At 37.6% G+C, this 23,342-nt stretch overlaps 1 protein-coding gene across 1 annotated transcript in view; it reads left to right on the top strand.

The window, feature by feature from the left end:
* The window catches only part of WDR64 (WD repeat domain 64), an 80,774-nt gene that overhangs the window by 32,749 nt on the left and 24,683 nt on the right, over nt 1-23,342 (top strand). Inside the window, 4 exon segments of the mRNA XM_068395910.1 lie at nt 1,716-1,855; nt 18,593-18,719; nt 20,377-20,525; nt 22,477-22,600. Coding sequence (XP_068252011.1) covers nt 1,716-1,855; nt 18,593-18,719; nt 20,377-20,525; nt 22,477-22,600 — 540 coding nt within the window.

The following is a 23,342-nucleotide window of genomic DNA, read 5'->3' as shown; positions in this document are numbered from 1 at the left end:
CAACTGTCGTAATCATCACCTCAGGGAACAGCTACAGTTAAAATCAGATTATGTATGCATATAAAAGCTGGAGATAATCAGTTTTAAATTATATGATACATCAACTTTTAACCCTATTATTTCTTCAAATCCAGCTATTGTTCTCCTGTGAGCAGTAAAGTAGAAGAAAAACCATTATTCATTTCTAAATCTAGCAGTAGCAGTTTAAAACTGATAAAAGGAAGTCCTCTGTGCTTGCTCAGTATCCTTTGGGGATTCCTGGCACAAGTGAAGTAACTGGTAACATCTTATATCTTTTTTTCTTTTTTTTTAATTACTGGCACTATACATTGGTATTGACGTTTTCAGGAATACCCAGGAATCCTAGTTATAGAAATCATATCCCAGGACTCCACTAATGCTAGCCCTCACAAGCATAAGTAGACTTTTTTGTATGATGCAGTCTAAATTTAAGAACATATGAATACAGACAAGGCAGCACATAAAGAGAAAGAGACATTGGTCAGTATGATAAACATATGAACTTGTGTTAGTTTACCAGTTGTCTAAATGTTCTGAAGAGGTTTTGCAGACTTTATAACCCAAGATTATTTAAAAGGCAGGCTTGAAGGAATAACGAGTTGTTTTAAAGAATAAGGGGTCCTTCTGTGTGCGAGGAACAGCATAGAAATAAACAAGGAGTTATATTTTTCTTTTCTAGTTTATCAGAGGATGCCAAGCTAAGCCTAGCATTTTTTTCCATTCAAAAATGCTATTGTTCTCGAAGGGGTTTCAACACTACTGAAATGCAGACATCTCAGCAGACTTGTAATACCACACAAATTGCAAAACTGTGTGAGCAAGGGAGACAACTTGACGAAGGATCACATGTTCAAAGAATGCATTGTAATCCATAATGTCTAGCTAGAATAGAGCTGTGGTCATAGAATCTGACTTTTTAAAAAACCCTAAACACATGCTTTCATAATTATTTATCTTGGAATGGAGAGCACCGAACTGAGCCCATTATGATTCAAATCATTGATTTCTCAGAATCTTAAAAATTTGCTGTCTGGTATGTAGACAGATACTCATCTTCTTCAAGCTTTTCTGGAATGTGCTTAGTACCCATGCCTTCTGTGTCAGGATACTGAATCCTGGAGGCATATTTGGAGCACAGAGAGAATAAATGTTCCAGCAAATGTTCCAGTGAAGCAGCGAATGTTGGGGCCAATCTGGCATTAGTCCAGAAAGAGGGGAGAGAACACGTCTACTGTAACCAAATCCACCATTATCTCAACATCAGTAAAAGGAACAAAAATTAATCCACTATTTCACATAAGAAGTAAACAGCATTTTTACTGTAGGGAAAGGGGTTTTTTTTCCTAATGAAACTTGTTCTTCCTGTTACTATCTTAAGTAAAGAACATGTATTAGTGATTCTGTTCTTAAAAGGAACTCTTTGTGTCACAGTTAAAGGGCACTATCTTCCCCTCCATTCATCTGCCATCACCTCAGGAGTATAAAGAACAGAGCAATTAGGAAGGCTAAGAAAGATCCTGTTACTCAAAAGCACAGCAAGTAGGTAGTTGAGTTGGTCAGATACTATCAACAGCTTCTACCTAGTTCACTGTCATTTTAAGACATGACAGTTTCCATTTGGGGCTGCTAAAGGAAGCTTATGTGTTATACCAGTGACTATTCAGTTTTTCTGACTATATTTTTTTTTCTTTCAGGTCATGACAAACTGCTTCGTTTGTGGCATCCCGCTATTAATAGCAGGCCTACAGGGAAGCTATCAGGACACCGACATAGTGTTGTGGAAATTGTGACAAATGAAAAAGATCAACATAACATCAGCCTTTCCTCTGCAAAGGTAAAACACTTTTCTAAACTTCATGGAAATCAATGCTATAAATGCAAGTAGGAATCTGGTTTGGAGTAAGTACTTCTGATAGTATCTAGTCCTAATCTCATTGCTTATCATATCATTTATTTTAATAAAAAGGTGGAATTTTAGCTTAACATTTCCATATTATTTTATGTCTGACATATTTTCATTCTGAATGTGACAAAACAATACTTACAATAATAGCTATTAACATTCTGGTATTTTCCGTATTAGTTTGGCAACGGTCAGAATTATAACATAACCTGTACCTGAATGCTTCATTCAGTAGTGATCACCTGCAAAAACTTCCTACAGCTTCATTTACCCTTCTCTCTGCCTGTCAGCCTACTAAATCCATAGGTGGAGTTTTTCTTACACTGGTGACTCTATACATCATGTTCAACTATTGACCTCTTTCTGAAGAGTGTCTTTTACAAGGCTTACTGATCCAAAACATTGTCCATGAACAGAAATACTAATAAAATCAATAATAAAACTTCTTCAACCAAACATAGCAAGATTCTGCTGGAAATGGATGGGTTTCCTTTAAGTTATTGGTGGAATCATGGCCTCAGCGGTGTATCTCATTTGTCAAAATGAGACTGTTCAGGAGAGAATAAAAACTTGTAAAAATATGTGCAAAAATAAATGAGAAGCCCTTGGAGGAGTAGTTATTAATGGCTATGGAGCTCTTTCAAGAGTTGGCCTATGCATATTTTCAATATTCAGCAGTATTCAATATTTTCATTAACATCTGCAATGATGGAATAGAGAGCATACGTACCAAATTAACCAGTTGCCCCAAATGAGTTAAGGCTGCAGGCCCTGGGCAGAAGTATTAGAGTTCAGAATAGTCATTAAAATTGAAGATATGATCTGTTGAAAATACCTCCTATAAAGCAATAAGGACCTAATATGTTTAGTCTACTGAGATATCCATCTACCTCAAAGGTTTCCAATTTTTTGTTGGGTTATGTAGGAAATATTACTGAGCTGTTTATTCTGTCCGTGCCGCTCCTCTGCCATAATTGCTTACCACTGCTCATTGAGGTGCCAGTAAATACCATGTTTTCATGTCTTTAATCCTATTCTTAAAATAACACACACCCTTCTAAAAGTACTACTAGCTGAAAATAAGTCATCAGAAATGTCCCATCTTCACATAATCCTGGAGCCATAACCATTCCCCCTTCCTCATTCCTATAAATCTATACCGGTCTGTTCTATAGGTAACTCTATACCTTTACTACAGGCATACATTATTGCCGAATTAAGGAGCGTTTTGACAGATAGCCTGCAAGCTAGGAAAAACGGAATAAGACATAAGACATGACTTAAGGGGAATGAATGTACATCAAGACATTTATAGAAAAGCAACTAAGAATGAAGCCCCTGGGGCAGTAAATGACTAGAAGATGTCTTGAGGTCCCTTGGGGCCTTACTGTGATTTAATATGATGACTTAGAGGGAAGCAAAATCTATTTTACAAGTCTCCAAGTATGTGGACACCTGATCTTAACTAAATGTAGCTGAATTGTGCCAATGACATCAGTAAGATCACTTGTACATGAAAATGAATATATGAAAGTGTATTTTAATTAAAAGCTATGTGTCTTTAAACAGTGCTGTGAGTTATAAGGCAGAAATTACACTTCTCAAAAATAAAAAGAAATATATTCCTAGACTTTCAAAAGTCAGGTAAATCTTGTGGTCATAGTTGAAAACTATATCAAAAAAGAAGGGATCTCTCGCAGAGAAGTCTAAAAGACTTTACAAAGAAAGTGACGATCACTCTGTGCCTCAAAGAATTTACAATCTGTGGATGATACATGGTATACACAATAGCAGAGCAAGGTCAGCTGTAACAGGATTGCTTACAAGCCAGTTAAAGCACATTTGTGTTTTTATAGACAAGAACCAGCTATTATACAAAAGTGTGCAACTTCCCAGGGAACTTTTAACGTTACATTAAATAAGTAATTTGTTTCCACCTAAAAAACAAAGACCAATTTGCTTTCCAATCTGCCTAGCACAAGAAAAATCAAAATAGTTTTCTCTATTTTGTTTTCATCTTTCAGTGACTATGATATAGGAGGCTGCTGAATCAAAACAAGGAGGGCCTATATATCTTCACTGAAAATAAGTTAGAGAGATATCAATGATCTCATGGAAGCGTTGTAACCAAAGGAAACAAAATCTCTTTATATTCAACAGATTTTGCATTAGCTGTTCGATAGAATAGCAGAACTAGGGAAAAGCTTAGGAAAATTAAATTAATACTTTTTCTGGACATTCCCACAATCAAATTTAACTTAAAACATGTCAGATATTCATATTAAAATAAAAGCTTTGTTACTGTGCCATTTTTCAGCTAACAACACAAAGCAAGATAAAAAGTAGGGAATACATTTTTTTTAATTAAGGTTTGTAATTGTTATATTACCACATTTAAAGGCTCAGACTGATTTTATACTTTATTGCTATTTTTCTTGAACTATATTGAAAATTTTCTTGACTTACTGTAAAGATATTTTTATGCTATATAAATTACAAAGCTTCAAAACAGCATACTAAAGGTAAGGCTAAGTCTAATGCACTAGGGAAATCTTTTCCTCTGATGACAGAACCTGAAAGAAGATTGTAGTTATTCCTCCTGTCACTGTCGAGTTAAACACTATGTTCTTTAGGTAGATGTGTATTCACAGGCTGAGGTATTCTTTATACTGTCAAGGCCTCTATCAAAAATGCAGTAAATTTCTGTATATTCTGTGTATTGTTTGTTTGCATTTCCTTCAGGAAGAAGTGAGATATGAATCACAACAGTATCATCTTCCCAGTCAAGTTTAGTTTCTTAATCCTCACCAGGCATAGATAGTACTTATTTTCTGACATAACTGACTGTAGTGAGAAAGTTATGGTTTCACAGCACAAGTGCAAAAAAAAAGAAATCACAGGGGATTTGTATTCCAGTGGAAGAACTACTTTACAAGTTTATTAGCTCTAACAGTCCCAGAGCATGGAAAACAAAGAGTGGAGCCCAGGAGAGGGGAGGGAGTCATCAGTGTGTTAAGGAAGTATCAAAAGAACTATCTATCTATCTCATGCAACACAATGGCCAAGACACAAAAACAAATGTCTCTGTGAGGAGAACAGTATGATCGTGCAGACCTGAAGTCAAAAACTAAAACTCCATAAAGAAAGAGGGTTGTCTTTGTTTCTGAAGTGCAAGCTTTCTTCAGAACCAGTAAGTTACTTGTAACTGCATGCTAGATTAAAAGCAATATTGAAGTTGTCCAAGAAGTTTAGGAAAGCAAACATAAATAAAGTATTTTGTATTATGCTCATTTTTAAGACCTTCTCTTTAACCATATGTCACAAATTGTAAATAGAAACAAGTGAAAGATTTTTAACACAAGGATTAGTATTATGCACTGAGGGAGATTGTCCCAGTGACATAACTTAAATGCAGAAGCACATTGTCGCCTTTTGGTTGTAAGGCCTTTTAGCATATATTTTATTTGCACTGTGTGCAAGCAATTTGTTTGATCACTGCAAGTATTTCAGGTGTTTTCTGCATTTTTTGCTTCTTAAATCCGCTTTTAGTTTCAATTCCATGAGTTAGTCTTTTTATTATGAAATATGACTGCACAACAGTTTAACCTTTTTGACCCATGATGACTTGCAATATTTAAAAAAAATAAAAAAAAGCAGTCTGATTATCTGGAAGTCCAATTTTGTATATGCCGAAGATCAATTAGAGCTACACAATACTTGTTTTATTCAAGTTATTTTTAAGATGCATGTGCTTTATTTTAGAGGACTGTTCTGCTTGCTTTTCATCTCTTGCTGGATGGTCTGACTGGATTTCAGTCGACCTCTTCTGACACTGCCCAAGTCTGTTCATATGACTCTGTGTGTTAGACAGATGATTCCAAGAGTACAGATTACTCAGCAGGTCACTTGTGTCTACAGAGAAGTCCCATGTGTATGTAGTAGGGGAAGGAGGAAGGGAGGAAATGTGTGGAGCTGAGCTCTGAGAGGGTTGGGGGTTATAACATAGGTTTGGGCAGCCCTTAGTAAATACAGATTTCCAGTATTAAGAGGCTTACTGTCTTGGACAGTCTACTTAAAAACCCCACCTTTCTAAATTGAAGAATAATCTCTATTTGCAGTGAACCCGTGCTCGATCCCACTAAAGGACACACAAGCTGAAAGTCTCTAATTCTGTAAATTAATAATCACATAAACAAGGTTTAAAAATACTGCAGAAACTGCATGAGTTACATTCATTCAACAGAGTATAGCTTAACCTTTATTCATTATGATAAACGTGCAATCCACCTCCTGAATGAACGGGAGAATTTGACTGGCAAGTGTTTTAACATGGGCCTTGCTACACCGTGTGTTGACATTACCTTGCTAAAAAGTAAAATGCAAGTACTATGATGAGGATTATTTTCTTTAAATCAGATTCTTTTGCACCACAGTCTTCATTACGATAGCTCATAATTTCAGGCTCTATCTAAACTGTGAATTTCAAGAACTCTGTGCAGGTCTCTCATCCTGGTGCAAAACTTGGATGCATCTCACTTAGCATTAGCATGAAGACCAGTGTGCACACCATTCTCTTGCACCCTACATCCCAGCACAGTTATCTCCACTGGCATGAACCTAGACATCAACAAAACAGAGACTTGCAGCACTGTTTGTCCAGGTTCCAGCAAGGACTCTGGGATGAACTGCCGCACACTATTGTTTCAGTGTAGTGTACAGTTCAGACATAATGGTAAAATCTACATGTACCATTGTGGCACTTGACCTGAGTACTCTGGTCAAGGTCAGCTATAGACATTGTGCTCTCAGCACTGCTTGTGGTAAAACAAAAAAAATCTGAGGCTCACGCATTTGAAATCAGTCTTGTTTCTGTCAGTCCCCCTGTACATAAGGTAATCTTAAAGGAAATACTAATAATTTATCTAGTGGTATAAACTAAGTATAAAAATGTACAGCTCTACTATAATAAAATGAAAGTATTCTAGATGATCTTGATATAGACATTCTTCAAGAAACAACAAACAAGATCACTTTGGCCCTCCGTCATTCTTAACCAGTCAAAGTGGTGTCATGCAAACTAATGCATAGACAGCTGAAGGCAAGTCTGGATCTTTCTACAGTCTGTTCTAAAAGGAGAAGTGGTGCCAAAATCTGAAATATATATGCATGACTTCTTGGTTTGCAAGGAGAAAAATAGTCACTGCCAGTGCTGAATTAGTCACTAGTTCTCACATCTTTCTAGAATCATGAGATGATGTAAAACAAGCATCAGTCAAATACACCCAGTGAAAGAAAAATATCAAAGGTTTTCCTCATTCTTCCCTAGAGCAGTTCTGCTTGTCAGCATGGGAGATATATGCTATCTGAGCAGTGCTGTCTTCTTGCAGCACTTTGTGTTTTTTGTGGTAGACTTCCATAGATCTGCAAAGAGAGAGCACTCACTTGGGTGTCAAAAATCAGTACTGTATTTGGTGGCAGACAAGCCCAGGACACATTGCACTTATACCTGGAATTCATGTGAATTGTTTTGAGCAGACTTATTTTTATTTACACTGGGGCATTTTGGCCAGTGTGCAATACAGCTTTCTGGAAAACATTGAAGAAACCTTCTGTGATATTCAATTTAACTGAAAATAGATTGCCCCGAGCCAGTAATAACAAAACAAACTTATTATTATGACAACAGTTTAGAAACTATTTTGGAATTTGAACTCAAATGATGGTTCCATTTAAGAAAATTAAGATTCCTTAAACTAGTCCAGCACATGAGTACTTTGTTTGTGCCAATATTATATGGATTTCTTGATGGAATCAATTATTAGTAAATTGCTGTCAGGCAGCTATTAAAAAGTGATGTATATATTGAATTCTCTTATCACAAAAGTTAAGGTTACTTTCTTGGTTTTATAACATAAGAATATCTAAAAATTAGGCAGAGCCATAGATTTGTAAATAATTTCTGTATGTCCTTTAGTCATATGAATTAGTATTTCCATAGTAGCAACACTGAGGAAGAGGGGAGGGCACAGGCAGGGATTGTCATAATTCTGTGCTGCTGGACTTGCTTCAGAATGTAATATTACTGGAAATAAATTTGTTCCTGATCTTCCAGGTTGTGAAGACCTTCAAGGTAACAGTGTGCATAGGTGCAATTACAGTTGTAGTCCACAGCCATGTCTTTTTCTTCCGCTGTTCAGTTAAGTGAATTTACTAGGAGATCTGAAATATCGATGTGATCTATTTGTTCCTAATCATAGGAACATGTTCCAAATTTTGTGTTGAGATTTCCCACAAACACAAACTATTCTCTGTGTTAAATTACATGCCACAGACCAACAGGAACCACGTTCACCACAACTACACTTACAGTGTGTCTGTCTTGACTTATGTTTTGGTTGAAAATATTTCCAAAAAGGAAATACTGTTAAATTTGTCTGAAGGTATTAACTTGTCTTTTGTGTCATTGCACCAAAATACAGACGCCGGTTTTCACATAATACATGGACTCTTTGCTAAAGTGTCAGCACGTTGCAGTCATCGATCAGGTTATTGGCATGAAAGTGAAAGTGTGTGCATTTAACTGTAAATACAAATGTATATAACTCTTTGATTGGAATTATTCTGCAGAAGCCACTAAACTGTTTTCAGGAAACATTTTTTCCAAAATGGCTGCAACAGTCTATTCTCTTGATTTATGGCTGTAATTTCATTATTACTTATCATTTGGGAGTTATAAAAAGAGGAATGAGTGATGTATTTCCCACTGTTACAACTATTTTACACCTTTTCTCTTAGGTCTGAGGGAGTACAAAGTAAAATAATGTGGCTTATTCAAGCACTGAAACAATATCGTTTTTATTGAAGAGAAATGCTGGTAGAATATGTAAGTCCTTTAAAAAGTGCTGGTTTTGGACTTGGAATTACAGCTAAGCAGCATCCTCAGATACTTCAGGATACACTAGATAGATGATGAACCATGACATGAGCTGGATGTTTCAAGCCAGGCAAGGCAAGACTGTCCTGTATAAAGGTACTTGATCTGCCTGGTTACTACTTTGGCACAACAGCATTTTTCTACAAATACCAATGCTGCAATTTAATAGAAATTGCTAGCCTTTTTTTAAAATGCACCCAATCAGCTGAAGAATTAGTTCTACGGAGTGTATGGTAATACGAGAGCAATCTGTGGGGTAGAGAAATAACGGAAAACTGACCTGACACTCCAGCCTAGATAGAAGAATGCTGCATAGGAAATCTCTGCTGTGTTTATTTTTTCCCTCTTCTTCATGTCACTCAGCCCTTCGTTGCCCCTTCCTCTATATAGTTAGTTTTCCCATTCTTATTCTCATCCTGCAGCCTGAAGCATTTATTACTTCATTTTTTTCATGTTACAGAACTCTTTGAGTGCATTCAGGAAGCACTGAGGAAAAAAAAAACAGTCATAGGGACAGGGGCTATTAAAACTGGAGATGTGGCAGGAAGCAGGTCATTATCTGAAAGACGATCTTACACTCATAATGCTCTGTGGAAACAAGATTAAGGCCAATGCAGAGACCAGACGAGACTGCATAGCACTTGTACTGAAAGGCTGTGAAGCAGTGACAGCCACACTCTCTCAGTGCGGAGTGGGGTTTCACAACTAGAACAGTGGAGACTACAACTTCATGTCTTACCTACTTGAATTGTCAATGGAAGTCAGTAAGCCAAAATTTGCTACACCAGTTGTTCCATTGCTTTTACTAGAACGCTTCCAGTGGTGGCCTTGGTTGAATTAGACTGCTTAAGTGAGTCAGGTGAGCAAGATTTGAGCCTACGGGCTTCAATGTGTAAGAACAATTTCAGTTTTGTTTGATGATCAGTAGGGCTAGGGTAAGGAGTATATTCCCAGCCTTTATACCACTGTACAGTATCATTCGTAAACAACACAAAACCTTTGTTTTAAACCTGTGAAGGTAATGTTCTTTGGTCTTTTTAAAAGTAATTTCATTTTTGGCAGCTAATACTGAAAGAGCGATGCATACTTTTACACGTGGCAGGAGAGTAGTGCAATAAACAGGGTGATTACTCATGTCTCCATTCTGAGGCATGGCAGAGTTTCATTCCATTCATAATTTCTTCAAATTTGAGGCAGCCAACTTGATGCAAGCACATAAACTCTTCCTTGCTGATATTTGCCCATCATAAATTAACTCGGTTATATATATGTTAGTTTTATTCTTACAGAACCCAAGGGCAGATTTTTAGTGTTTCAGGGAGCATAAAGGGAGGTAAGATACGTTATTAATTTTTGTATTTTCTGACTTTTGCAAATTTACTCAAACCTTATTGTTATCAGTCTCCAGTCCTCTCTCTCCAGATCTGCTTAATGGCAAACTGGCTGTGCAAATGCCAGTGGGAAGTCACAAATGTCTTTTGCCTGTCTGGAACTGAGCAGGTGATTATATCAATGCCTGTATCGGTTAGTGTGGATGTTTATCTAACCTATTTTGAAAGCACATGACATTGTTTTAAGGATACATTTATCATACAGTCATTTGTCTTCCTGAAAAATGAGAGCAGCTGAGCTGGAAGCACAATGTTTAATTTATGTCAAACTAGTGCTAATCATGGCTGTTACTGAAATGTAGTGTATATCAACAATATTAAATTTAATCTAGAGAATTTGAAAAAGAGGCATTTGGGAAATCTGCTTCAGTCATCCTTGACAGAAATTATGTGGCCACATCTATATCGGATACATTTTTCGTATACTGCTTTGAAAGTCAAAGGTAATCCTTCCCTTGCTGCTGTGCTTTTATTCTCTTTGGTTTATTTGCTCCTCCCAAATATTAATAATTTTATTGTTCCCTTATATTGTATAAACCTTCAAGAACATTAATATTCTTCTTCGGACTTTTCATGTAACTTACCCAATTTTCTGTTATTTCCTGTCCCATTTTCCATTATTCAAATTACTTTGTCTCTTGTGTAGTTTGCAAAAAAACCCTACAACATTAGCCTACAGAACAGAAGACTCAAGGGGGATCTCATAAATGTACATAAAAATTGGAAGGAAGGATGTAAAGAAGATGGAGCCAGGCTCTTTTCAGTGATGCCAGTGACAGGACCAGAGGCAATGAAAAATGAAACACAGGAGGTTCTGTCTGACCATCAGGAAACACTTCTTTTACTGTGAGGGTGACTGAGCACTGGCACAGGTTGCCCAGAGAGGTTGTGGAGTCTCCATCCTTGGAAATATTAAAAATCCAACTGGACGTGGTCCTGGGCAACTGGCTTTACGTGGTCCCACTTGAACGATGGGCTTAGACAAGATGACCTCCAGAGGTCCCTTCCAACCTCAAACATTCTGTGATTCTGCGATTCTGTGAAAACGGGATTAGAACTAATTTTAAATATACTTTTTTGTCTCATACCTACATTTTCCTTCTCTAGTTCTTAGACTTATGTGGTGTATAACATACATGCATGCTTACAACCAGCATGCAGCCGGACTGTTTGACGAAAACATCTGTCCTAGCTATGGCTGTATCTTTGCAAAATGATGTTTCGTTCCTCAGTGTATCTGGGAATGCACAAATTCCTTCATGAATGGATTGTCCTCGTGTATTCTCAGCATACATGAAGGAAATGATCCACTAGATGCTCTGTTTCTGGGCAAGTACTTGATGGTTAAAATATTAAATAATCTGTATTTGCTGCAGATGGAAACAGAGTGAGAGCTATATTCAGCCTGTGCTGATTTCTGTAGTTCTTCTACCAGAAAAATGAAATCTAAGGTTTAAGCTATATGAAAAATAAATGTCCAGAGCTGTAGTTTTCTGGTTGCTTAATTTTCTATGGGGGACTGAAGAAAAAGGAGATCTTAAAAATGTAAATGAAGTGTTGTATACCTGAAAATTACTTCAAACACTATGTCTAAGGTGAGAGCATCATTCTAAGATTGGCTGAAGATTGATACGAGGAACTTGACTGTTTTCTGAGCTCTTCTGATCTAGGTGTTCATGGGCAGTCTCCTCTGTCCTATGCCTCTAGCTTCCTGTTTCTGACCCACACACAATCTAAATGTCCACTGAAACTGTTCTCCAGAAGTGTTGAGGGTTATTGCCTCTTTGCATTAGGGGTCAGGTAGGTCTATTGCCAGCACACTGAGCACACAGTACAGAGACAGACACACAAAGCCTTTACACAATGATTGCATAGCACCCAGTAAATATCCTGCAGGCTCATTACAATACAATTAGACTCACTATTGCATATAACCCAGTTTGATTTCTTTCCAGCATTCCTCCATGTTTGGGAAAGGAAAGTAACCTTATATATTACCAGGTTAATGGTACTATTTGAGGAAGTGATTTGAAATGTTCATAATTTTGAACTTCACCAAATTACTGTCTCAATAAGGCACTCGTTACAGGACCATCTGCCGCACCACATTGCATTAATGTGCTTAGAGCTAAATCCTCCTTGCCTTAGCCTCACAAGTAATCCTATTGACATCAATTTGTTCCTAAGTCTTCTAATACCTATAAGGAGTTGTAGTACTTTGCAGGATCACCTTCGGGGATCACAAGACACACAACGGCACACTCTGCAGATAACTTACTCTATTAAGCAACACGGCAAGCAGAACTGCAGTTTGACCTCTGCTTCATGCCTGGTGATTTTTGTCTTTGAGAGCTCTGATGTTCTGTATGAATTTGTACATTTTTTCACTTAGACCATGGAGCCTTCAATGACCCCCTGAAACAGTCGAACAGTGTAGCAAATAGGGGCAGATCAACTAAACACTTCAACAGAAAATCTGCTTTAATTGTAACTTACTCTTCCTGTCTATGCCTACAGCGAATGCTGTGGCTAGTGCTACTTCTTTCTGCCCCAAGAGTGGTTGGATTTTGGATTTTCCTGCACAAGTGTTTTTTCATAAGTTGTTTTAAAGACTTGCAGCATCACCATTCTGTAAAACTGAGGAAAGTTGTCTGTCTATCAAAAAAACAAATTTTCCTTAACTTACAAGAAGTATCGGCAGGATGTGAGAGTTCAGAAGCACTAAAAGGAAGTTACTGTTTTCTCTTGAGAATTGCTGAGATATTTTCTTTAGAGCAGTGTTTTAAGGTCACTTTCTTATTCTCAACTAGGAGTAATTTGAAGGGATTATCTTTTGGTGGGGGCGGGGAGGGGGTGTCAGCAAATCCTGGACTTTTTTAGTCCTTTTCTGTCTCAGTTAATTACAGACAGAAAGGGGCAGAAGAGGATTCACTTCTTTGAAAGTCAAAGCATGTTTCCACAGTGGCCTCCTCACAGCAACCCAGCCAAAGATAAGTGGGCCCAAGCCTGAACTTTATTGTACTGAGAGTGTGTAAAATATTTATTTACTAATTTTGTCTTGCCCTGTTTCCCATCTTTGTTCTGTCTCCCTCTGCTGTTCCCATTTTAGTTGGTAAGATGAACCTTTTGCTCTTTGTCTACATATTAAGAAAAACAGGAGAGAGAGGTGTTGCTGTTTTTATATGTTCATAAAACATAGGCTTTAGACCAGATAGGAAAAGATAGTTCAGGCTTTTTTCTATATTCTGAGTTTTAGGGCTTGAAGGAAGGTCGTGCTTGGGAGAAAAGTGTTTATTTATGCAAACATACACATTTAATGTGAGCCAGTGTTGTGGATCTAATGTTGCTGTAAGTATAGATCAGCTTTTCCTGTAAGGTGGAAACAGCGAGAAGGAAATAAGTTATTTCCAAAAAGAGTTGAAGCTACTTCTCTCCACATTCCCCCTCCCCCCTAATGTGTTTTGTTTGCTTGAATATAGTCTGTATTCTGGTATTTCAGAAGACACAGTCTAGAAGCATTTTGCCATAATTATGTTTTCAGAGGGCTTTAGGGGTTCCTGGCATTTGTTAGGCTGCTGCAGGAAGTTCTTCAAAAAATAAGCAGAACAGTAAAGTTACTATTAAAAAATGTTCCTAAGGTAACTCCCACTATTGACCTCCTAATTTCCAAATAAACATGCCTTTTGTTGCCACTCTTTGTGCATGAATTCATGCAGTCATGTGTGCTGTTGCAGATGAACAGCAGTGATACTGTATCTCACAGCCACGCTAGTGATGCCTTGTGTGGGAGTTGCTCATGTGGAACAGTGGTTTATGTAATCTCCCCATCCCTGCCCACGGGCTGGGAAAGAAAGAAGGCCAGAAGGAAGGGAAGAGATTTATGAATGCCATGATGTGTCCACGTTTTTGCTGTCACTTTAAGTGACTGCATTTTCTTAATGTTACTGGCTGAACAAGCAGCAAGAAATAGTGCAAGAGGCTCTTACTCATATTCACTTGTGCTGTAAAATAATCTTCTCTTATTATGGCTTTTATAAAACTGTCAAATTTATGTGTCAATTGTTGACCAATTTAACTTGAATAGTTCATGAGATTATTGGAATTGTCTGTTACTAACTTTGTAACTGTTCTGGTTTGGCCCAAACCAGGCCAATTAGTCTTAGAGAAACCAAGGTCACTGCTAAATTCCTCACTGCTTACAAGTGAAGAGCCAAAGGGGGGTCGCAGCTGCAGGGGGGAGCAGACAGGGCAGGTGACCCAAGATTGACCAACAAGGTATTCCATCCCACACACGTCATTCTCACTTTCCTATTTATCACTAACCCACTGCCTCCTGGAGGTGGGGCCCAGGAGGGAGGGGCCCTCCTGTCTCCCACTGATTGGTACCAGCTTTGCCAATTTTCCAGTTAAAAGCCTGCAGGTGTGATGGCAGGGGGAGCTATTGCATTTTCCCCTCTGCCCGTGCTGGGGAAAGGTACTGCATTTTCCCCTCTGCCTGTGCTGGGGGAGCAACTCTGCCTGAGGAGGATTTCCAAGCTCTTGATCTTGGTTTTGTACATATTTGTATATATTTGGTTATTTCTATTATTATTGTTATTATATTCTTTTTCATTATTATAGTTTATTAAAACTGTTTTAACTTTCCAACCCGTAAGTCTCTCTCCCTTTTCCCTTTCCCTTAGGGTGGGGGGGGAGGGTTAACAGAGAGCGTCTGCCACAGGTTTAGTAGCTGGCCCAGCTTTAAACCGTGACAGTAACAGATCTGGGTGATGTTTATGGAAAGGTCATTATATCTCTGTTCAATGACTTATTCCTTTCACCTGACTACAGTATCTTCATAGACACCTACTTCTTGTTAATCTTCAGTTCTTACAACTGTTTTTATATGCTCTAATTGCAACTGTGCCAGAATTGAGCTTGGAGATCTACCTGCAACATTGCCCTAACTTTCTCGACTTTCATCACCAATTCTTCTTTCTGTTTTTGCTGGTCTACTGTCAACTGGATGAACAGTTTCATCATTTTTTCTATTCAGCTGGATTTCCTTTTTCAGTCCTTTGCACTGCCTATTTCTCCCTAAAGCTCTTGTATGCTTTAGAAATCGCGTGTCTGAGTAAACTCCTGAAATGTAATCAGAAATATATCAGAGGAATACGATGCCATGGTTCTTCTGTCTCAGTACTGTCTCAAGAGAAAATTTAATCTCAGTAAGAAGTTCTTTAGAGCCTTTTCCTTTTGAGTTTTCCTGAAAAAAAACCCAAAACATTCAGGATAAATTTTCTTTCTACTTAGAATTCTGAAACACTCATGTATGAACTTATCTCTGGTGCCAAAGGTGATCTCTTTAAACACTGATTGATGTATCTGGTTTTTTTTCTTTCTTTCCTTTTCAGAATTTTGCTGGATCCTCTGTAACTTCCTTTAAAATCAGGTTACTGACGGAAATTCCAATAATCTCAAAATGGTGTATCTACCTGAATGACTTCCATCCATTACTGTTTCTCTTATTTTTATTTTGCAAACAGTGAACAGTCTTCTATTTGTTTTGTTGGGGTTTTTTTACAGTGGTATTTTTCTATGCGTAGATCCTCTTTTAAGTGAAAAAAGAGAGATACTTGAACATTTTCTAACATCCAGAGTAACAAACTTTCATTCTTAATTGTATAGTGTGTGTCTTTGGAAGAAATCATTCCTGGCAATTGCAATGAACTTTTCATAACATGAACATATGGACAAGTGAAGTCTTCCTCATTATCAAAAGCATTTTTAAGGACACAACATACTGCCTATGAATTATAATGGGCACATGCTCTGTTCAACAGAAAAATAAAGAGATTTCAAAATGAAGAAGGGAATAGGCTTTGGTGAGGAAAGCTGAAATAGTCAAAACTTGTGGGTTATGTTTCTGACTATGATTTGCTGTGTGTCTTTTGGGAAACCACTTACTTTCTCTGTTTATAGGTGTAAACCAAAAATTTTTCCCAAAGTAGTTATATAAAAAAAAAGTTTAAGCTTTTATGTGATCAAATGGACAGATAGAAGTGGTACTCTGCAGACATAAAATTATCTAATCTCAAATTTGCAGAGAAAGTATTTCTCAGGGCTGTTTCAGGTTTTCAAAGATCTTTGTATTGCAAGATGAGTACAGAACTGAATTTTCTGAGTTTTCAGCAGTGACTTCGATAGTAGCTGTTTCCTTTATGAGGCTGACAGATGTCATGTTCTTGTTTTTTCCTCAGAGTTCTTCCTGTCAGATTTCTAGCTTGGTGTTCGGCAAGATGAGCTAAAAGCAATTACTTCGCAAATCAAATGTCTCTAATGATAATTTAATCCATCTTTCTTCTACCAGTCACCATCATTTCTAGGTCAGTAGCACCCTGACTGTGCTGAATTTGAGTTACGTATCAGATAGTAGTTTCTAGCACTTCTGATACAAGACTGGCTGTAAGTCATTTCCTGGGGCATAACTTATTAACAGCCTTAGCAAGTAGCTTATGTCATTAATGAAATTATATGAAAGTGCCAAGCAGAGCTCTACGTTCTTCAATCTAAACTCTTTTAAGTTTTTCTGAGGTGTCAGTCATTGTGCTATCTAAAATATCAGTCAGAAAGAAAACCAAGTAATTTCAAAATGAACTTCCAGTCTTGCTGTCCCAGTTCTGCTTGCTTCTTTTTCTGTTACAAAGCCCATCTGTTATGGACAGATGCTCAGGCAGGTTTCAAGAGGCCTACTGGACTGTCTTTCCACAGTAGGCAAGCTAATGTACCGACACAGCTGCTTTTACCTGTGGGTGAATTAAGTAGGTTTTCAGGAACATAATGCAAGAACCTGCACCCAAGCTGTCTGCTACAGATGTCTTTGGACTTGAGCCTACCTTTACTGTAATGTTTGTCACCATACAGGAGATCCTGGGATGAATCAAAGAAATGGCAGCAGATTTCCTAGGATTTTTTTCTTTTTTACTCATCAGATCTCCAAAATTATTGCTCTTTTAGAGAAACAGCAGCCCAGCCCTTGTCAGGGCAGGCTGGCTGCTTCATGCTTCCTGGTCAAGACTATATAGTTAGAATTTGACTAACTGCATCAACATCACCTAAGAAAAGCCACTGAGATCTCAACTGAGTGACAAAGCCAAGAATAAGAAGCAGCTGAGAGAGGAAGACCTCCAGGCACTGTAGCACAGGAAGCAGAATTATTCATGTGATAGTTCTGTCTGAGACACATCTCAGTTATCAAATTCAGTTGAGTATTTCACGGGTTTGTGCTGATGGGTTTTATGGACTTCTATTTTACGGAGCATTTTATCCAAAGATTCAATGACTTTTTGTCAATGCCAACAACCCTCCCAGTACTGATGGGAGCATTGTACTGACAAGTGTCTTTGTGTTAAAATCCCAATTAAAAATGCAGCCCACCTTTTAATAACACAGCTGAATGAATACAAATAACTTGCACAAATGCCTATATACAACTCACCATAGTTTTGACAGCTGATTAAGAATTGAAGGCAGATGTGATGACAGAATACCTTTTGAGAGCACAGTAAGGTTATCTTGCAGGGAACTACACCACACTAAAAGCCATGGGATCTGAGAAATTAAATCATGATTTCTTGCAGGATTAAGAGTAGTTTGCATGGGATAGCAGTAAGTTCAGCATAGCCTTTGATCAGGTAGGATGAATAAGTGCTACTAACAGGTAATTATTTATGAGTAATTCTAGAATTTAAAGCAAGTGCTGTCTTTTCCATTGAAACTGAAAGTAAGAACAAATATATCTAATATATCTAGTGCAGGATAGTACCCTGACTGTGATCGATAGCATTTGCTTAGAGAGAACACAAGAACTATATATGCATAAAAATGATCCTTCTGCAGTGTGTCCTGATCCTGATTTGTTCCAACATCTGTTGTCAGTCAAAGATTTCAGGAATTCCTTTATCCAGAACCCTCTGAAATTTATCTTTGTACTATTGCATACCGTTTGATATTCTGGTTCAAATAGAAGCTTTTAAACTATTGGCATTTATCTGTACATGACTGAAAAGTATGACACAATGGAGTAATCTTGTCATTAAGGAGCAGAACCAATTCTCAGGAGACCTGGTTCTGCTGTGGACTTGCCAGGTCAAGATTACAAAACTCAGCCTTTCTGTGCCTTTTATCCTTGGTAAAACGGGTATAAAGATGCCTTCGATATTTGTCTTTCTTATTTTGGGATGTACCATGCTTAACCATGTGATTTTCATTGGAGGCTATAATATTACTGTCACAGCAACAAAAAGTAGTTGAAAATCCAATCATGATACAGTACTAGATTTTCTCCCTTCTCTCTCCCCCCAGATTTTTAGAGTGTGGGATATACAGACCCTTTCACTGCTGCAGGTCTTCCATGATAATCAAGGGAGTCCTGGAGAGATGGAGACCTTTGTCACGATATTTGACAATGATCCTGGCACACTTATCACTGGTATGTTACTGCAGCTGATGTAGGAGAGCATCCTCCTTCTCCTAGTATGCAATTTCCCTTATGTTTACATAGAACTGAAGTTGAGTTCTGTACCTAAGGCAGAGACTCTGGAAACTGGCAGGGTTTGTCTGACCCAGAGATATAGTCACTGAAAAAAAAACCAGCTTTGAACCTGTTCTGGGGCTATAAAGGCCTGAGACATACCAGGCAAATAAGATCATTGTCTTTGGAGACAGCTTTTTCTATCCTTGGATTAGGAACAAGGCACAAAGCTTGCAAAACTTCTCAAATCTGAGAAGATGAACGTGAAACATTTTGTTTTCAGTGACCTGGTAGTTTCTGCTGAATCTTTGTGCCAATAAACCTGTTTTAGAAGCCTAAATATATACATTGAACTAGAGTCCTCAAATTGTTATACATATTTAGGCATTTGGTAAGCACTGCAAAGCTTAAGGAACTTCAGCTTCTAGGTCTTATTTAAAAATTGCCCAGAATTTTAAATAATCAGTCTAGTTTTTAAATATTTTTAATCACTAAAGGATACAGATATGATCTTCAGTTCAAATTTAAGTTAGTGAGATTTTCAAGGCTTAGTAATGTAGGATTTTACATGGATAAATCCTTGACAAAATGAGGTAACTTTTCTGTTATAAGCAATGATTGGAGCAGTGCCTAAATATCTGTAAAAATATGGTCTTAGACTCTGTTAATGATTCCATTAAAAGGCTAAGTTAATGTCTCCTTGCCCCTGAAGAGGGCAAGAGACTGAGGCTATATGTGGGCAAATTAATTCTCATTGCTATGTACCTGACTTTGCAGAGGAGATTTTCAGTTATTAGTTCACTAACATCCATAAATCACAGCTCACCTTCATGCTTCATTTGAATAGTGCCACAGCTTTCCTTCTGTGCCTGTTTCCAAGCTGCTGGCCTCTATGCCTGGACTTAGGCCAAGTATTAGGCAATTTTGTCCTTTGCTGCATACTCACTGCTGACTGCTGGTCCTCTGCTGGTAGAACCATAGTAATACTGGAACTGTAAGAGGAGGCTGCATGTGTAGTCTGGCTTGTGAGCCTGCATTATAAAAACTTTGTCGTTTCTTTTGTCTTGTCTTCCCTGTCTGCCTCTCTGTCTTTGCTACCCTTCTGATCCAAGAGCACTGGAAGGTGTCTGGAACACCATTCAGACCTGCAGTGCTGTATAAAGGAAGGTACTGGAAAGACAACATCATTGCCTGCAGATAGTATTGCTTTATCTCCAAGAAAGCGGATACCAGAATTTATTTTAGTGATATATCTGCCAATTAGAGTTTTATTTATTTGGGTTCATTCCATTCCATGCCAACCCACTCTGAAAATGGGAGATTTATGATTTCTAATGATTTGGAGTCAGGGTATCAATCCCATCAAAAGTGGGCAGGTGGTTGTTTAAGGCAGGGAAATACTTAGCCATTGTTTAACGGGTGCTTTGTGGGGAGCATGTGTGAATGTTTTCTGGTTTAGAGAATAGATATTCTCAAGAAATAGACAAGATTCCTTATCCTCTTCAGAAGAACTCAAATAAACCCTATAGTTTACATAAAATCTTTTTATATCCAGGGAAAGTAACTGGTACTATACATAAAATGTATATATTAGCACTCTTCTCACCCTGTGCAGGTTCAACTGCCATTGACATTTATCCACTAACTCATATGATACAAGATACGAGACAGATGCCACAGACACATGAGAAAAGCATCAATGTTCTAGTTTACAACAGGGCTTTTCACCAAATTCTCACTATCTGCTCTGTGTCAATACTAAAGGTGAGTGTAAGTTGTCACCATTTAAACGGAAAAGGAAAAGTCTCAGCTTTATTACAAATAAGTTACCAGGCAATTAGATAAGTGATTAGTGTTTATTATTCAAAGTGTTGGTTTTGAGGCTATTTTTGTGCCCAAATTCTCCAGGGAAGTGGTAGTCATGATGAATAAACTATTTGGGTTCAGCAGCATTACTTTTGTCAAAAAACTACTTCCCTGACCTGCACTGACATAATTGCACTGCAAACACCAGGCAGATTGAGGAAGGCTTCGGAGGTACTGGATTTAGTTGTAATTTTATTTCCTTTAGCTGTATTTTGGTACAATTCACCTGTTCCTGCAATCGATTCTTGCAAGTATAGCAATTGTAGTGAAAATCCATTGGCTATTTAGTAGCTACAAAGGAAAATTTTAACTGCTATGATGTCAAGCTGTGCATTCAACCAATAATTGATGCAAGCACAATTACACATTATTCTTCAATTCAGAAGGCATATCTGATAAGCATCTCTTTAAAGTTTAGGAAGTGCTTGAGTCCCAGTCAGCTTAGTAGAATATAAACATGTACTTTAGACATTCTATGGATTGGTATAAAACATGAAAAAAGTCATTCTGTAAAAACAGGACTGTGTAAAAGATGCTGCTCTCAGATAAAAACATTCCTTCACTAAAATTGAAAAGTTTCATTGGCACATACAGTGTGCCTAAACTATAAAACATGACTTTTTCCCTCTTGTTTTGCTGCTTATTCTTTTGACTGATCTGCTTCTAGTTGTCTAGGAGTTCTGGAACCAATTTGCTAACCTTCCATAGATCCTTTTCTCATTCAAATAATTTCCTAGAACATGCTGTTTTGAGCCTTAAGGATTTCAAGTCATACAGTGATGGAGAAGTGTTGAATATAATAGCTAGTTAACAAGAAAAATAAAGTGATGGAGATCACTTTTGTCACTCTTAATCACAGCTCTATTTGTGTTGAAACATTAATGAAAAGATTAAACTTGCCTATTAACTATATCATTTGCATTTGAACCACTAAAACATAGTTGCCATGCAAGTGTCAGAAAACCCACAGATGAATAAAACAAATCATGACTGATGTAATTAACAGTGGGACAATGATCATCAGAGGTACTGAGGACCTGCAGTTTTCATTAACTGTTGATGGGGTTATATGGCAAGTTTTGTAGGGAGAGGTAGCATCTTTTATTGGGCAACGTGGTGATGCATGCCATTCCTATGGAGAAAGGCTTGTTTGTGTAAAGGTTTGTTCATTTTGTACACTTGGTAAAGATGTTATTTCTCACTGTAAACCCTACCTTCCTTAGACCACAATGGCTACACCACCATTACAATTTCCAGATAGTTTTGGGCAATTGTTGCTGCAGAAAATCAGATCCAGACAGTGCATATGCATGAGTGGCTACTTCATAAATCCAGTTGAATCTGAGCTATTCCACTACAGCGACCAAACTTTGTACTGGTACTTCATTATAAGGCATTGTTTAAATTCCCAAAAGGATTAGATAATGATCAGATATAGTTGTTCCTACATTTTTGGACCAAATGTTTATGAAAAGCCTCATTTTGATATTCAGCGTAGAAAGTATAGCTCAAACCATTATTTCTAGTTAATTGCTTTGCTTTTGCACTGTAAAAACTCATTATATTTAACAATAGTCTCTCTGACTTAACAGGGGTCTTTCTCATATCATACTAAGTAGAGCCTCCCCTTGCCAGAACGGCTCCTCTGGGGATAGGGACATTTTCAGGGAAAGTACACTAATATTTCAGTAAAAGAACATGGTAGTGTGCTATCGTAACAGAGAACCTGTTTCATGGGATGTGAAAATTTGCGCTTGGAAGTATTCGTCTTTCTCCAATTACACTAGAACACATTTTGTGATGACTTTTAGAGGATCTAGTACAAATAATTACCATCTTATTTTTTCAGGTCTGGGACCTAGAAATGGGATACCAAATATATCAGATTGAAGATGTGCATGGGCTGAATACTGAAGTGACCTGTGCAGCCATTGAAATAAATGGTTTTTATCTTGCTACTGGGGTATGTGATGGTAAAGCAATTAAATAATTACCACATTTTTATTACATTTATTTAAAATAACATATTACATGAGCAGACAGAACTCTTTGCCTTGACTGTCTCAGTGACAGAAGAATGTATTTTGGCTTTCTTTAAGATGGGAGGAAGCATGCACAGAAAGGAATGCACAGCTGTTGGTCTGGGGGGAAAAGGCGGCAGGGGGAGGGTTGTCTTGGTTCGATTTTTTTTTATACGTGATTCATAGAAGGGTGATTTTTGGCTGTTTGGGCTCTGGTACTTTGCTAGCCTATTGCTCTGTGGAAAAGCTCTTGGTCTGAAAAGATGTTTCCTCATAGGACTTAGGACCTAGATCTGTATACCGCACTGTAACTAAATGGCTGCAGATGGACAACAGTAGTTGCTCAATTTTATAGTATCTAAGCTCAATTTTATAGTGTCTTCAGGCACTGAACACTAGAATATATATATCTACATGTTTGCTGAATTTTTCATGTGTGTTATTTAGGGTGCATCAGTTTTAGGTGCTACACTGAATTCTGCAGCAAACTTTAATAATTTTGTGATCTTTTAACATGACTGAATAATTCTTCTCACATTCAAATGTTCAAGAGTACACACCTGAAGTATTAAAATATATGACACATATGAAAGCTGCCTCACATAAAGAGGAGATGGCCTTTTCCACACAGCATACTGGCTAACATTTCTTGTTTATACTTGGGAGCAGAGGCTGCACCCTTTATGGATCTTAA

Source organism: Nyctibius grandis, chromosome 1, assembly GCF_013368605.1.
Source record: "Nyctibius grandis isolate bNycGra1 chromosome 1, bNycGra1.pri, whole genome shotgun sequence".
In the NCBI taxonomy this organism is placed as follows: Eukaryota; Metazoa; Chordata; class Aves; order Nyctibiiformes; family Nyctibiidae; genus Nyctibius; species Nyctibius grandis.
This window is presented reverse-complemented; position numbering and strand designations above follow the sequence as displayed.